Below are 17,337 nucleotides of genomic sequence, written 5' to 3' on the forward strand. Positions count from 1 at the left end.
TGAAACAGGTGTCAAAAATGCTATTTTCCAAAATAGTTATTAATAAAGGCGGACTAGAGAGGTTTATTCTAACGTCGAATGAAGTGATTTAAAAATTGGAGATTAAAGTAGTAAACCAGATTGGCTAAGCTAAACGGGGGAGGGGACGGCGTTTCCAGACTGAATTCAGTGTTCTAAAGTAATCTCTTCGCAATATTAGGTAATCCAATATTTCTGCCGAGGTGGATAGTTTGAAGGACCCTGAGGAACATTAATAAGTCATTTTTCTCGTTAAACAAATCACCCAAGGGACAGTGGATCTGGAACTTTGAGAGACCCATATCCTGAGAAGAGACAGAGGGACTTCTCTGATAAAAGGCGAGCGAGCGAGGGCTCTGGAAGACAAAGAAATAGCTCCATACCTGTATTGCACAGTGGGGAAAGAGCAGAGTCTGCTACTAAGAGGTCAATGACCCCAAGATTCTAAAGCGAGAGAGAAGGAAAGAAATACGGAAACACCGACCAGTCATCAATAGTGATTTGGAAAAGACAGTGGGTGAGACCTATGGTTGTTCTGGAGTTGACGAAATTTGCTGTAATAAATTGACGGACAAAGAAGTGTAGACCTGAAGTTGTGTGGCTGTAGAGATACCCAGGTCCTTTACTTTTTATATTTTTTCAAAACAAGAACTGTCGAAGAGACATGGAAAAAAGAAATAATAAAACCGCAGAAATGTATGTACTTTTTAATAATTTGTTTATTTGTTTATAACGAAAACTGAATTAATAATACTTTATGTCTGTATAGGGGCCCCGAGTGGCCGAGTGGTCTAAAGCGCTCTCCGTTACGGATCACTGCCATCTCACTATGTCTGCGTAGGTTCGAGTCTCGAATTCGGCCAATGTGAGTATGTGAGAAAGCTTGCCAGTAGCTTATCGAGGGTCGGTGGTTCTTTCCGGGGATTTCCCGGGTTCTTCCTCCACCATTAATACTGGCCGCCCTGTATAGCCTATCGTGTGCTGAAAAATGGCGTTAAACCCTACAACAACAATTATGTCTGTATATTTGTCACAATAATAAGTCAATATTCGTGATCAATGTTGCTTGACGAGACGCGTCACTCATAGTTAGAAAATACGAGGAAAGATCAATACAGAATTTATTTATTCATTTTATTTTTATTATTATTTACGAAGAAAGATGAGGACAGAATTAATTGATTATTTTTTCCTATTTTTTATTCATTTATTTATTATATTTTTTTATTTGTATAAACAAAATGTCATAGGCAAGTCAGGCGGTCAGCCAACCATTTTCTAAACGAAATCAACGTTACTTAGGCGGAGCTAGTGCAATAAAATAGTGCACTGAAATACATAAAATACATGTACTGACCGACGTGAACATAGCGTTCATTCTGATGTATACATACATATATTTTGTTTTAAAATATAACAAAGCGATTGAGACGGTCTTTAAAAAGGTGTTATTTTTTTCCATAGCCGATGATTATACAGGTCAGAGGGTGCGTTTAGATTTTGATTAAAATATTCAGCGGGAGTTGTGAGTATTTTGACGGGAAAGTATGTGGCGTATTGTGGTCTTGAAGTAAAAGAAAGCCGGAGAACTAGAGAGGAAATGGCAGCCTATGATTGACGGGATAGATAACTGAACCCTGGATATTGGAAGTTCAAGGCAGACGTGGCTTGGCTATTGTGATAGAAAGACCCCTGTGATTTTATGTATTTTATTTAATGATGGAGGCACAGAAGAGAATGACAGAAGTGGAGAAAGAATAACACCACTGAAATTTCTTGAAATAGTTTGTTGTTAGGTAAGATAATCAACTTACCGTTAAAAGGTAGAATTTATTGCTATTGTGATGATTATATGTTTCTACTTTTATTATTATTATCATTATTATTATTATTATTACTGCTAATACTATTAGCATTATTATTATCGTCGTCATCATTCATTCTTTATTTAAAAAGAAGGCATTACAATGCAATCTTCTTCATCTTTTTTGCACCTGTAGTGGCACGTGGAGCAAGTTTGAAAGTGTCTGCGGTAACAGTACCATTACTCGGTGATAACAAGGCTAATGAGAAAACGCTCGTCAGAGTTTACAGAACGATGGAGTCCTTTGTTAATGTTTGCTTTAATTTTGTGTTTTACAGTACATGAACTCAAGGAGATTACTTAGTGTCGAGGCACCTGGAGCAAAGTGCCTTGCCTAATGACAAACCACGGTAATCGAACTAGGCTTGTTCCAGGCGACCGATTCCATTTCAGTCGCCTGTACGGCACGCTAATCACTAAGCCACGGTGTCTCTTCCAACACAAGCCCTTAGATATCAGAACAATAAACAATGTGCCGCTTGAAACTGGAATTAATATAAAAAAATGTAACAAACCACTCGGGGTTCAGAACATGTGCGCCGTGCATATATGCTCCGTGTAGGTACGATTATTTTATTTATCCGTTCGTTTTTCATTCATTAATTCACTGACCAAACGTTTCTGAACGAGGCAATTTATATGAGTGCAGACAATTCTATTTAAATTATTTAATAATCCTTTTTAATTCGGCTACTAATTCGTTCCTATTTTAAAACACGTACAATTATTGCAAAATCAGCAATTGCTTTAGAAATTCATACAGACATTAATTAAATTTAATAGCGATAACTTCGTCATATCTATTTCGAAATCAACAGCTGGTAGTTACTTCCCTTTATTTCTCATGAATTTGGAGACTAGGTGGGCTTAGGTTGTTCTCGGCACAGCAACAGCTCCATAAGGTCACGAAAATGTTTCCTAGTACAGAGGTTAGATCTGACTCAACGTGCAAAAAAAAAATCAAATACAAAAAGAAACAAAAAAATTAAATAGTATTAGACAGACAGCGAACCTGATCCCGAATATCTTAAATGTATTTGTTATTAAATAAATTTTAGAGACATTTATTTCTGGTATAACCTTATGCAGCGTTCTTTGTTCATGCTGATGAGTAATCAAATTCCAGTCCAGACAACCAGTTATAAATGTAGGCGGAGCTCATCAGTATACATAAATATCACATATCTGATATTTAAAATATTATATATACGATATCTATACTTTATCTGTATATCGAACATATCACTAGTAAAAGTACTCCGAGTTTCCTCTGACCTTTCTCACCCTGTTTAAGATATTTTGGACATTTCTGTTGGAGTATGAAATTAGTGTGCATTCGCAGAAACATCGCGGTAGTAGAAATGGGGTCGGAGTTCAGACAGGGTCTATAATTAAGTAGGCGACATTGCATCGAATCCTTCTTGCCTGATATCTATACGTAATATATTTACCTTCTCATTCACAATACTTAATACTTATTTCGACTCTTTAATAATCGACGCACCAGATAAATTTAAACTTTCAGTTTTCAAACTGAACACACGAATTTACCATTTCTTACATTGCAAATATCATTGTTTATAGAAACATTTGTAGGTGTAAGAAGCTTGAGAGTGAACTTATTGTAAATAGTTGTGAGTAATTTTCTTTCTAGTAGATTTTATTGGTCAAAAGCAATTAAAAGACTTGTCAGACAAACTAATAAAGTTTTAATTTCAGTCGAGAAATTAATAAGGAAACTCGGATCTCTATCACCGAACGCTGTGTTCAAAATATTTGATGTTCGTATTAAAACCATTCTCCTCTATTCATCAGAGATTTGGAGATACGAGAACAGAACATCTGTAATGAAATTCCATCAGCAGTTCTGTAAATTTTATTTGTCTCTTGGAAGACACTCTTGACACATTGGATGTTATAATATTTATATTAACTATAATATTAGATGAATAAAATATTGGTTAAATTGTTGTTTTTGCCTAGCTATAGATATCCCAGGAAATGTTACATGATGTTAAAGGCACTAGAAGATAGCGAGAGAATAACTTGTGCAACCTTTATTAGACAGCTACTTTGAAAATATGGGTTTGGTTTTGTGTGGATATCACGTGATATTCGCGATATTGATTTATTTGCTGCACGATTTAGACGACGATTAATGGATTATAACTTACAAGAATGGCACGATGAAATATACGGATCAACCTCTTTAAGGAATTATAGGAATTATAAAAGTGTTGTAGAATGTGAACAATGCGTACATGCTTTTGAACATAATGAGACGTCTTTATACTCATTTTAGATTAGGGGAACTTCCTACTCTTATGGTTAAAGATAGACAAAAATGTCTCGATATGGCACACAGATTATGTTATTTATGTCACAGCGATAAATTGAAGATGAATTCCACTTGTTTTTATTAAATGCACAATATATTCAGAATTAAGATTGAAGTTTCTTTCAAAATACAATCATGAAAGTATTTGCAATTTGCTTGCAAAACAGCGTAGTTTATATTGATTTTAAGTAAGGAATTATACATAACAAAATATGTAAGTATATATATTCTCATATGTATGTTATTAATATTACTTACAACCATATTGTAGACTTAGAAATACCAGTGTGTCCACTGCAATTAAATATTATGTATGTAACTTTGTACTTCAGCCAATGACCTGATAAGAAAACAATAAAGTTATGTCTCAACTGAAACACAAAACAGAATGTTGGAGTTTTCGCTGTCGCATTTACTTCGACTGAAAACGTTACACTTTGTCTCGCTATTTGTTAACGGAGATTTTACGGCAAATAGCGCAAAGAAAAAGACAAAATCAAAGACGTTTTAAATATATTGATTACGATCAGCTTTGCTGCTGTCTGCTTTATCTCAATAATCCCGCCAATGACATCATCCGCGTAACGAACCATACTAAGTAAACATTTAGTTATTAAAGTCAATACGTTCAAATCCAGGCTACCACCTTATTATCCTACTTTGTTTTACTTCCACTTCACAGATTTCTAAGTCACTTCCAGCTTGTACGCAACGGCCGCATGCTAAGTTTCCGAACTAGGCCATTAGGCTATCGGAGCATTAATGTACTCCCAACCAAAGAGTTTGTCAATATGGCCGCTTCCTTTCTGGAGGGCTGATTGTTTGTTCTGCAGTTACGCAGTTTCATATTAACATATCATTGATATTATAGTCTGCAGATGATAAAGAAAATGTTCTAGAGAAGAGAGTTTTGATTCATTACTGATCGGTTCTTGAATAAGAGTGGGAGAATGTTTAGTTATTCGTTTTGTCCACGGATCAGCAAGAAACTAGGATGTACATATGTGGATTCTTATTAACATGTAGTGACATTTTACAGATCATTCCACTGTCCCAAAATGTCTACTCCCGATCATCCAACAACGACAAATGCCACAAGTAACTTAACCGATGTAGGAACTACTTTAATACCAAATGGAACAGATTCTGAATCTACATTTCATAATAATACAAACTGTTCTTCCACCTTTCCCCTCACACCTGGCGAGCTGCTGCAAATTTGTGCCGACACACTATGCTCCAAACAAGAAACAAATGTCTATCAGTTCTGCAAACAACACTATCCTCAACTGGAATTCATTATCGAGCAGGAACTTCTTTATTCAGACGCACATGTGTCCGACGCATCACGTGTGATTTTGATCATTCTTTTAGTTGCTATCATGGTGATCTCATTGGTTGGTAACTCACTTGTGGTACTAACGTTTATTACAAAGAGACACATGCGATCCACCACTAACGTTTTCATCGTATCTCTAGCAGTCAGTGACTTAACGTTCACCGTGACTTGCATTCCTCAAAATATAGGAGATGTTCTCAATAATTACTGGCAATTCGGACGTGTTGGATGCAAAATGATACCTTTCATTACAAATTTTACCGTAGCATGCAGTTCTTTGACGTTATGTTGTGTAGCTATTGACAGATACTACGCAATCGTTCATCCACTGAAACTGAACTTCCTGCAGGCACCGAGACGAGCCGCTATCTTGCTAGCCGTGGTTTGGATAATATCCTTTGGTGCTAGCATTCCCTATCTGATCATATATGACACTGAGACAGTTACGTCAAAGTGTTCTGAGGGACGGCATGAAGTCTGTTATACACCGATACTGAAGGGAGGAAAGGAAGCTTTTGATGTCGGCTTCACATTGGTTCTGCTCTTCATAGTTCCCTTCTTCTTCATGTGCGTGACGTACGGTATTATTTGCTGCAAACTTTGGGGTCAACCCACTATTGGGGTAAGAGTTCCACGAGTGCATGATGCGGGGCTCAGGCTGAAGAGAAGAGCTATAAAAATGCTAATTACTGTTATGCTACTTTTTGTTGTTTGCTGGAGTCCATTACTTCTCTTTAACGCCGCTTTGGAGGAATTAACTCTTGCAGAAAATATGCACAACATTAGCCTTTCAAAAATTCATTGGAGGGCGTATCTAAAGTGCCTCGCTTTGAGCAGTTGTTGTGTAAATCCTGTGGTGTATTCATTCATGAATGAGAAATTCAAGAAAGCATTCCTCAGTCTTCTTGCTTGCCGTAAAGTACGCGTGTATCCCGTGTCCTTCGAGCGTGCAAACCCAATGCGCATCTCAGCAGAAAGCCGGAAGACAACTACTCAGCTGGAACCTCCGATGCAGGAGAGTCAGCAGACTTCAGAAACGAGGGTCTGATAGAATCCAGTCTTACTTTTGGTAAGAACGTTCAAAAAGCGAAACCTTTATTGTTCGAAACAAAACTTGCATTGTTCAAAACAAAAAGATGACATGAGGTCAGAAAGCAAATTAGCGACTAGCAAAAGTAGAAAACAAGAAGCAGTGCAATAACATAGGTAAATAAAATCATGCTGCATGTATAATACGAGGACCAAAGATGAGTATTATACGGAATAGTAACTTCAAAGTGTCGAATAAATATCTGAGTAACTAAACTTTCATTTTACATCCATAACGTGTTGGAGCGAAATGCAGTACTATTTCCAATTTATGGTTAATTTTTAAAAAATAAAAAAAGGTTCTATTGAAAGCTTCTGATTCTTACACGTAGATTTGGACTGGAAATGTTATCTTCAGTTTAGTTTAGTTTCAACTTGAACCTGACGAATCGAAACTGTGTCATAAAGAAATTATAATTAATAGCTTCAACTTAGTTTTGACAAATGGATGATCAAAGCTTGTGATCCATTTTAGTTTTGACAAATGGATGGTCAAAGCTTGTGATCCGTTTTAGTTTTGACAAATGGATGATCAAAGCTTGTGATCCACCTTAGTTTTGGCAAACGGATGATCAAAGCTTGTAATCAATTTTAGTTTAGATCCGTAAATAAATATTCGAAAAACTGGAACAAAATGGCACGATACGTTCGAAACATGCGCCGCTCTGCAAGAACTCGTACAAGCTATGGGTAAGGATTTCTTTTTCCAAGACCCAAATAAAAGCTTTAAGTTTAAAATACATACATTTGTTACTTATAAAGCAAGAATCATGTATTTCATATATGTCTTTTTTTAGTTACTTTCCTGCTTATCCCCTTTAAATTTGTCTAATTGTGGGTCTAAGAGCTTGATTTCAGGTACGAGTTCATTCTTTGTCGAGACAAAGGAACCGGAACTTGTTTTCGATAGTTGATGCTCAGGACTAAATGGAAACTCAATGCAACTAAAACAATGTCGTAACAACTATGTCTTTTTAAGATATAATGTAATCTGTATTGATGTATCGTTCTGATTTTTCAAATGAAATATGAATCCTGCGTTTGTGAAACACGAACACCACCTCCCCTGTACACATGCTTTCTTATTTATACTTAGCTAATCTAATCTCTCTCTGCAAAATATGATGAGAGAGAGAGACAGAGACAGAGACAGAGAGAGCAAACTTAAAAATGACACGTTTAAAGTAGGACATACCCAAATTTAGTATTCATATAATAATAAAACACAGGAGTTTGTCAAGATCTATCTATGTCTGTATGTCTGTCTGTCGGTCTATCTATCTATATATCTCTGTTTTTCTTTGTATATATAAGCCATTGATGTAATTCAGATAGAAAATCAACTATATATGGATTGAACCGCATAAACAGAGTAACAACGTGGTCAGTACGACGCAAATCATAATGTCGTTCGATTCCTCCTTGTTTTAATGCGCCTCGAATGCCCTCCCAACAAACGCAGGGACTGGTTGAAAAATTATGCCGGCACAGTCTCGGATTATATATTTCTTTATGGTCAAGGTTTTAAAAATTAAATACATGTGATAAAGGCTACATACGTATTGGTGAAAATATGATTGTGAAGGAAGGATTTCATTTCAGAAATACAGTTCAAAATTGTTAATATTTTAGAGTTTGTTCATTTATGTTAAGAAACTATTCGGTAACAATTTAGCTTTAAATGACAGAAGGCATATGTATCAATGTCAACTTCATTAACCTTTGACCTTTAAAATTAGACCCCGAAAACATGTGGAAGAAAGCGCAGATACACTTACACTGAGCACTTTGGACGAAAAATATACAAGCTACACTTACGTAGGTAATGGTGAGTATTACTCTAATAGTAAGCGTTGAAAAAAGCAGCTTGACATTAATGTGTAAGAAACATATTACATCGTAGTACTGGAATTAAGTATAGCCTCACAAATTCCACTTTTGCGTATTTTGCCCGTATCTTAATGTCATTGACAATCTTAGTATTGTTATGTCGCTGTCTGAATAGTATGATTCCGTTAGTCAGTGAATGTTTATAGGAAGCTTTCATTCCAGACATGGTGAGTTTTCCCATTATTGGTGTTCTCAATACAAAAGCCAGTTGATGACAAACTTTATTGACCTAAAAAAAAAATTGAGTGGCCGTAAACAAAACAAACCTGAACAAGGAACGTAGTTACATATATGAGCCTCTTCGAATATTTTCTGATTCTATACATATTGGCAAAACTTTGCTTCCGGATGTAAATGACTGTGAGGTCTTTCAAAATCAGGATGCATGTTTGGGGTCAGATTAACATGTATTTTACAGTAACCTGTCTGAACAAGTCACAACTTATGCCGACCCTTACTATATATCTTCCCATTCTCAATAGTGGCACACAGCTGACACATAAAAGCTTATTTCTTACTAGCCAAAAGTTGGCAAAAGATTAAACAAATATCGTATCCAATTCCATTAGCTCCGACGAAAACTGAAGAGTTAAGTAAAGCAGTCATGTTTTTAAAGTAAGTTGCATTATATATTATTCCTTAAAATACTTATTGGTCACCTGATGTCCATGCAGCATACGAAAGGGCCAGCAGAAAGTGTGTTTAATAATTTAGATAAAGCAGCCGAATTAGATATTAGGCTCGAAATTATGTGATAAATTACATAAAAACGCCAGAAAGTCTACAGGCTCTTCTGAACTAAACTTGATGGTGAAACTGAATGCAATTCACAACAGTTTATTTAGCTGCCAAATACTATAAGTACCTTAAACACCAAAAGACCCCACATAATAATAAATTCCCTAGTTTCTAAAGTAATAAAAGAAACCGATCCTGTATACCACACTTTTAATGAAAACTTGACCGTTGCTGATATATCAGCATCAATAAAACAATTTAAGTAAAACGCCGGTGATAGATGGTCTACAGAACGAACATGAAAGATATAGTGGAAAGAAAATTGCGAATTCCATTTTAAAATCCATAAAATGCTGTACTACAAAACCGTTATATACCATGTGACTGGGAATCCGGCAATTTTATACGAATCTACAAAGCCTGAGGAGAATGCAAAAGTGACCCTGACAGCTAAAGGCTTTAAATTAGCTTCCTGTTTTGTGTGAAAATATTTGGAAATGTTTATACCATATATGTAATACAAGGTACAGAACGAAAGTGCTTAATTTTCCGAGTATTTAACAGAAGGGCTTCCGAAAGGGATTGAGATCCATAACGGCATCGTTTGACTTACATAAAGCTATCATCGCTAACATGTAGTTAGAATAAACACTATATGCCGCAGTTTTGGAGAAAATGAAGGCGTTTTACACCGTATAGGACGAGGGACCTTTCATACATCTTGCCATATTGGGATTTAATGGCAAACTCTTCGCTGTAATTAAGGAATCACACTATAATAGTTATAGCTTTGTGACTTCAATGGCAAACGCTTTGCTGTAATTATGGAATCACACTCAACTTCTATAGCTTTGTGACTATTATGGTAAACGCTTCACTGAAATGAAGGAATCACACTCTAATATCTCTAGCTTTGTGGCTATAATGTCAAATGCATCGTTGTAATGAAGGAATGACACTCTAATATATATAGCTTTGTAACTATAATGGTAAACGATTCGCTGTAATTAAGGGATCACAATCTAATATCTATAGGTTTGTGACTATAATGGCAAACACTTCGCTGTAATGAAGGAACCACTATCTAATATCTATAGCTTTATGACTTCAATGGCAAACTCTTCGCTGTAATTAAGGGATCACACTCTAATATCTATAGCTTTGCGACTATAATGGCAAACTCTTCGCTGTAATTAAGGAATCACACTCAACATCTATAGCTTTGTGACTATAATGGCAAACGCTTCGCTGTAATTAAGGGATCACACTCTAATGTCTATAGTTTTGTGACTATAATGGCAAACGCTTCGTTGTAATTAAGGGATCACACTCTAATATATATAGCTTTGTGACTATAATGGCAAACGCTTCGCTGTAATTAAGGAATTACACTCTAATATCTCTAGCTTTGTGGCTATAATGGCAAATGCATCGCTGTAATGAAGGAATGACACTCTAATATATATAGCTTTGTAACTATAATGGTAAACGATTCGCTGTAATTAAGGGACCACAATCTAATATCTATAGCTTTGTGACTTCATTGGCAAACGCTTCGCTGTAATTATGGAATCACACTCAACATCTATAGCTTTGTGACTATTATGGTAAACGCTTCGCTGAAATGAAGGAATCACACTCTAATATCTCTAGCTTTGTGGCTATAATGGCAAACGCTTCGCTGTAATTAAGGAATCACACTCAATATCTATAGCTTGTGACTATAATGGCAAACACTTCGCTGTAATGAAGGAACCACTATTTAATATCTATAGCTTTATGACTTCAATGGCAAACTCTTCGCTGTAATTAAGGGATCACACTCTAATATCTATAGCTTTGTGACTATAATGGCAAACTCTTCGCTGTAATTAAGGGATCACACTCAACATCTATAGCTTTGTGACTATAATGGCAAACGTTTCGCTGTAATTAAGGGATCACACTCTAATATATATATCTTTGTGACTATAATGGCAAACGCTTCGCTGTAATTAAGGAATTACACTCTAATATCTATAGCTTTGTGACTATAATGGCAAACTCTTCGCTGTAATTAAGGAATCACACTCTAATATGTATAGATTTGTGACTTTCATGGCAAACGCTTCGCTGTAATGAAGGAATCACACTCCAATATCTATAGAGTTCTAACTATAGTAGTAAATATTCGCTGAGACAAAGGAATCACACTGTAATATCTATAGCTTTGTGACTATAATGGCAAACTCTTCACTGTAATGAAGGATTCACACTCTAATATCTATAGATTTGTGATATAATGGCAAACGCTTTGCTGTTATGAAGGAATCACACTCTAATATCTACAGCGTTCTAAACTATAATGGTAAACGCTTTGCTTTAATGAAGGAATCACACTCTAATATCTACAGCGTTCTAATTATAATGGCAAACGCTTTGCTGCGATGATGGAATCACACTCTAATATATATAGCTTTCTAAGTATAATGGCAAACGCTTTACTGTGATGGAGGAATCATACTCTAATATCTATAGCTTTGTGATTATAATGGCAAACTCTTCGCTGTAATGAAGGAATCACACTAATATCTATAGCTGTGTGACTATTATGGTAAACGCTTCGCTGTAATTAAGGAATAACACTCTAATATCTATTGAGTTCTAACTATAATGGTAAACGCTTTGCTTTAATGAAGGAATCACACTTTAATATATATAGCGTTCTAACTATAATGGCAAACTCTTCGCTGTAATGAAAGAATCACACTCTAATAGCTATAGCTTTGTGACTATAATGCCAAACTCTTCGCTGTAATTAAGGTATATCCATGGTACTAAATCTGAGCATATACCAGTCCGGCAAGGTACTAGTGAAGGTTGGATGGTTTCCAAGCTTCGTTATCTCGTATATATTAATGCTATGTTAAAGTTGTTAGAAGATTCTAATTTAGACATAACCGTAGGATCCATTTTTTCTGCCAACTCTTCGTTAGCTGATAGCACCCTCATAGCGATAGGCTCTACTCTTTTGTACGCAATGCTTGATTGTATTAGGTAACTTCGAAATTAAAAATCATTGAGAATAAGAACTGCATCGTTATCTTCAAAAAGAACAAAAAGGCGAGAAACTGTACTTTCCAAAGGAAAATCGGCCCAAACATTATTCCGATTTCACAAACATCCGAACACGTACCTATGCTACCTGACATAGCTGCGTAGCAAAAGGTTTGGATTTTGGATTTTTTTAACGTAACTTTAACAATTTTCAATCATATCGCTACGATGTCTGCAATGCGGCAGTTTATAGTGATGTCTAGCACTAGGACATCATGCCGCAGACATGTAGCATGATGTTCCCACCCAGTCACATTATCCTGACACCAGGCCGACCAGTCCTAACACTAACCTCTTAATGCTGAGCGCCAAGCGAGGCAGCTGTTTGTACCATTTTTGTAAGTCTTTGGTATGACTCGGCCGGGGATCGAACCCACGACCTCCCGCATCCGAGGCGGACGCTCTAACCAGTAGGCCAACAAGGCGGATGCGTTGCAAAAGGAGAAACGCAATGTTCAAACGGTAGTAAATCATTTATTCCATTATCGGGATAGGGAAAACTAAACGTAAATTAATTACTTCAGGTTTATGAAAATGTTATTCCAATAGCACTTTATGGTTACTAGGTGTGGTCAAAGAAGGGATCGAAAGACATTTTTAAAAAATCGATGTATTTCAGTGTCAATGTATGAAGAACATTCAAGAACTTTCAATTAAGACCAGTAATTAAGGAAAGGATAGTTCTACTGAACAGAATTGCCCCTGAAACTGATAAACGAAAGCCCAATTTCCTTTGCAAAGTTATGACGTATGCCTGAGATTATGTTATCCAAAAGAATAATTTTAGACATTGTATACCTTTATTTGGATGAATGACCGTGTGAAACAAAAAGGATATATATATATATATATATATATAGAGAGAGAGAGAGAGAGAGAGAGAGAGAATTCTGCACATATATGACTAGAAGACTTTACGACTTTATTTGTATTTTTGTGCAAAAAAATGACCTTTCCTGCTAAGATCGAATGGAAGCACATTATATGGAGCACCGTACAAGAATATGAAAATAATTAATTCAGGGACATGCTCTAACGATTCATCCATTCAAAAACTTGAGAAATATTCATCAATGAATTAAATCCGCCATTTTGTGGCAAATACCGAAGTCAAGCAAAGAGCTTAAACTGGTACCAGTTTCAAGGGACAATTCCACAGTTGTCCCATTTTTGCATGTTTTCGCACCGTAGCAACATGCCATGCTAGCCATAATTGTAGCACACGAACTTAAGAACATATTTCATCACGTGGCATGGATCAAGGCAAATTGAATAGGGCTTTACTTGGTTATTATGTTGAACTAGTAAATAATGTTTGCCACTTAAAAGATGCAACTGCCTTCTGTAGGGCAAGGAATTATCTATTATGGAAACCTTCATTTCACAGAACACGTCTCGTCAGCCACGTTCGTTCTACGTTGAACTGGCGATAGGCTTTCCACTCCATATTCTCGTAACTTGATATCTATTCTTTTGCAGGCAATTGATGCAGGTGAATGAAGTATGGATAGTCTAATTGCATCAGAGTATATGAGGGTATAATCATACTGAAGATTACCAATATCAATTCCACACATGGGCTTCCACACAAATAGGCAAGGGTTTCACCTCCAGACATGTTTTGGCCTACGTCCGTAAAGCGTAATAGCTAACCACCACCTGTTCGTCCCCACCCCCTCCGAAAAATGTTCTGCCGGGCGCCCCTGATCATACATGCTGGAGTCTGACCACAGTTAGATTTCTTCTATTTTATGTATAAGCATTCACCAGTATGACACTTTTAGCATAACTGAAGTACCTCATTCGGTTTAGGCATACACATTAAAACACCTTCGTTCAATAAATCATAAATCATGCATGGTTTCACCATATCTTCTCTTTTTTTTTCTTTTTTTTTTGCTCTTTGCTTTGCTTTGATAGCTTTGTTTGTTTTGTTTGTTTGTTTTGTATTTGTAATGTAATCAAAATGACGTAGCGGAAGTAGCTAAAAGCGTCTGCATGAGCCAGAAAACGGACATTTAGCATGCTATTGTTTTCATTAGCAACAAGCAGATGCAGCTTTCGCTATAATTTCATAAAATATAATGTCACGAATATTATACTTATTTTAATATATAACTTACCGCATAAATTAGTGACAAACAGACCATGAAAACAAAGCACTATTTCTTCAGAATATTTTCCTGATTTCGATCAACTTCAAAGGATTGGTGGGGGGGGAGTAATTATGGCCTAAAGTCTTCATTTGGAAATGTCGCCTCTTACAAATTCGCACCGTTTAACAGGACACTAGAAATTTCCTCGGTTATTTCTTCCACAATCTTGATAGCATCTACTTCGATCTTCTGGACATAATGTAAACGAACTGCATTCTTTTGCATAACTACGACGGAAGCCTGGAACTACTATCTATCAACTCTAACTGCATTCTTTTGCAAAACTACAACGGAAGCCAGGAACTAATATATATCAACTCTAACTGCATTCTTTTGCAAAACTACAACGGAAGCCTGGAACTACTATATATCAACTCGAACTGCATTCCTTTGCAAAACTACGAAGGAAGCATGGAACTACTATCTATCAACTCGAACTGCATTCCTTTGCAAAACTACGACGGAAGCATGGAACTACTATCTATCAACTCGAACTGCATTCCTTTGCAAAACTACGACGGAAGCATGGAACTACTATCTATCAACCCAAACTGCTTTCTGTCTGTTTGTTTTACTTTCATGTTTGTCTAGACATTTATTCTTTTCTTGGGGGGTATATCTTATTTATTTGCAAAGCAATAAGCGCCCTCGGTAGTTCGTGCGGTCACTCCTCCATTTCGTGTCCAGGGCCCACGTTGCTTCACCTGATATTTATACGTGGCATGTCGATAGATATAGTAATACATCAAAGTCAATAGTCAGGATAGAATTGCTAATGGTGGTTTGTTTATGTTGTTCTTCTTGAATTATTATCTTTCACTAGTATTCGTTCTTTTATTTATTTCTTCTATTTATTCACTTATTATATCTTACTTAATTCTCTGTTTTGAAGGGTTTGTATTTGATAGTACAATCGGCAGTTTTATTTCTTGTAATTCTTGTTGTCACAATTTACGGGAATACCTTATATAGCACTCTACCAAGGGAGCTAATCTTTTGGATATTTATTTCCAAGATAATAAAGAGTTGCTTCTCTTGAGCAGGTTGTTTTGCAGCTTTTAGCAGCGCAGTTTCTGAAGAAATATGTTACCCCGAGGTATTCATACAAATTCATGAAGTTAAGAGTTTCACACCTGCAAGCTGCTATATTTGATGACATATATTCACAGTCAATAAGCATAGATGAGTTTACAGAATGTAATAAGAGTGATGGAAGGAGAGAAATAGTGGTACCCTATGACCACACGCAAGTTCTCGCGGTAAAAGACTGATATGTGTCGAGAAAATCGATTCGTTCAGTGACCACAAACAGTTGTGACAAAGAGTGATATGTGTCGAGCAAATCGATTCGTTCAATGACCACAAATAGTTATGACAAAGAGTGATATGTGGTACGAAAACGTCACCAGTGTTCTCCTAAATAAGAATTATAGTTACAATTTTCATGTACAGAAACCAAAGTAAGTCCTTGGGAATAAGCTAAATAGCCGCTTAATCAACAGGTATAACAAAATGAGACCATAACAAGAAAGATTCAAAGTAGAGAACTCCCACTCTTGTCAAAATGAGTTTTCGTTCCACAAAAGAAAAATAAATAAGTACAAGTCCCTGGGGATACAATAAGGCTAAAATCAGCCTCTTAATCAACAGGTAAGAGAAAATGAGTAAAATGTTTGATGAATATCACGGAATAATTAAAAGCTGAGAGATCCCACTGGTGTCCAAATGATTATTTACTTCACAAAAGAAAAGATAAATAAAGGGCTAAGCATCTTGTATAGACGTTCGATTTGAAAATTTAGTCTATTAACGTTGACCTCTTAATGGATGAAAAACAGATTGAGAACATAAAATGGACCTCACCAACATAAAATGGACCTCACCAACATAAAATGGACCTCACCAACATAAAAAGGATCTCACCAACGAAACAGATTCAAGTAGCACAGCTTTTTTGCAAGAGCAGTTTGTAAGTGTTGAAAGTAAATAAAAAAAAGATTAATTCTTTGGATATCTTGCACACTTGGGAAGACGTTTTAGAGCAAATACTGATAATATTAAGGAAAAAGTTAGATGAAAACCACAAGGAACTGTTTATAGACATTACAATAGATATTAAAACATCACTTGTTGTTCTGTCTGCAGCAAATTTACAAAACAAAAGGTTTTATAGGAGGTGTAAATTTGTATAGAGGTTTTATAGGAGGTGCAAAATTGTATAAAGGTTTTATAGGAGGTGCAAATTTTTATAAAGGTTTTATAGGAGGTGCAAATTTGTATAAAGGTTTTATAGGAGGTGGCGGAGAAACAGGTACTGGATGTGCTCCATCATGAAGCAAACATGATTCGTTTCTGGACTTAAATGAAAACATATTATTAAATATTTAAGATTACTTTTTATTAATTATCCCATACATATAGCAGCAAGTCTGTCATATGTCATCTGAACGTTCGATAGTCCAAGTGTTCAGAAGACAAAATCACGTTAGCAGAAATACTTTACACTTGCTCCGCATTCCTGACGATAGAACCATCATCATCATATTCCTTCTTTTCTAAATATCCTTCTCCCCTTTGTCTTCATCTTCTTTATAATTTCCTTCTTGTGTGCGTCGGTATTAATACCAGGGTTTAATCAAAGTTGGAACCAGACTCTTGCTTTTCGCTAAATTGTAGCAACTAACAATACAACATTTCAGGACCATGTCATGCTGTAAGAGAAACCTACCGTCACAACCACCCGGCAGTCCTCGAATTTAACACAAATTTCTTTGTAACCAGAAGGACTAGTATGCTGATAAATTTACTA

General features: G+C 36.0%; 1 protein-coding gene across 1 annotated transcript; it reads left to right on the forward strand.

Annotated features, from left to right (window-relative positions):
- The first annotated feature begins 5,761 nt into the window (after positions 1–5,761).
- On the forward strand, positions 5,762–6,953 carry LOC149803086 (QRFP-like peptide receptor). The gene has a single exon (XM_089951340.1). The coding sequence runs from the start codon at positions 5,795–5,797 to the stop codon at positions 6,605–6,607; it is 813 nt and encodes a 270-aa protein (XP_089807466.1). The 5' UTR covers positions 5,762–5,794; the 3' UTR covers positions 6,608–6,953.
- The last annotated feature ends 10,384 nt before the right edge of the window (positions 6,954–17,337 follow it).

Source organism: Sinohyriopsis cumingii, chromosome 3 (assembly GCF_028554795.1).
Source record: "Sinohyriopsis cumingii isolate HCF-2022 chromosome 3, ASM2855479v2, whole genome shotgun sequence".
In the NCBI taxonomy this organism is placed as follows: domain Eukaryota; kingdom Metazoa; phylum Mollusca; class Bivalvia; order Unionida; family Unionidae; genus Sinohyriopsis; species Sinohyriopsis cumingii.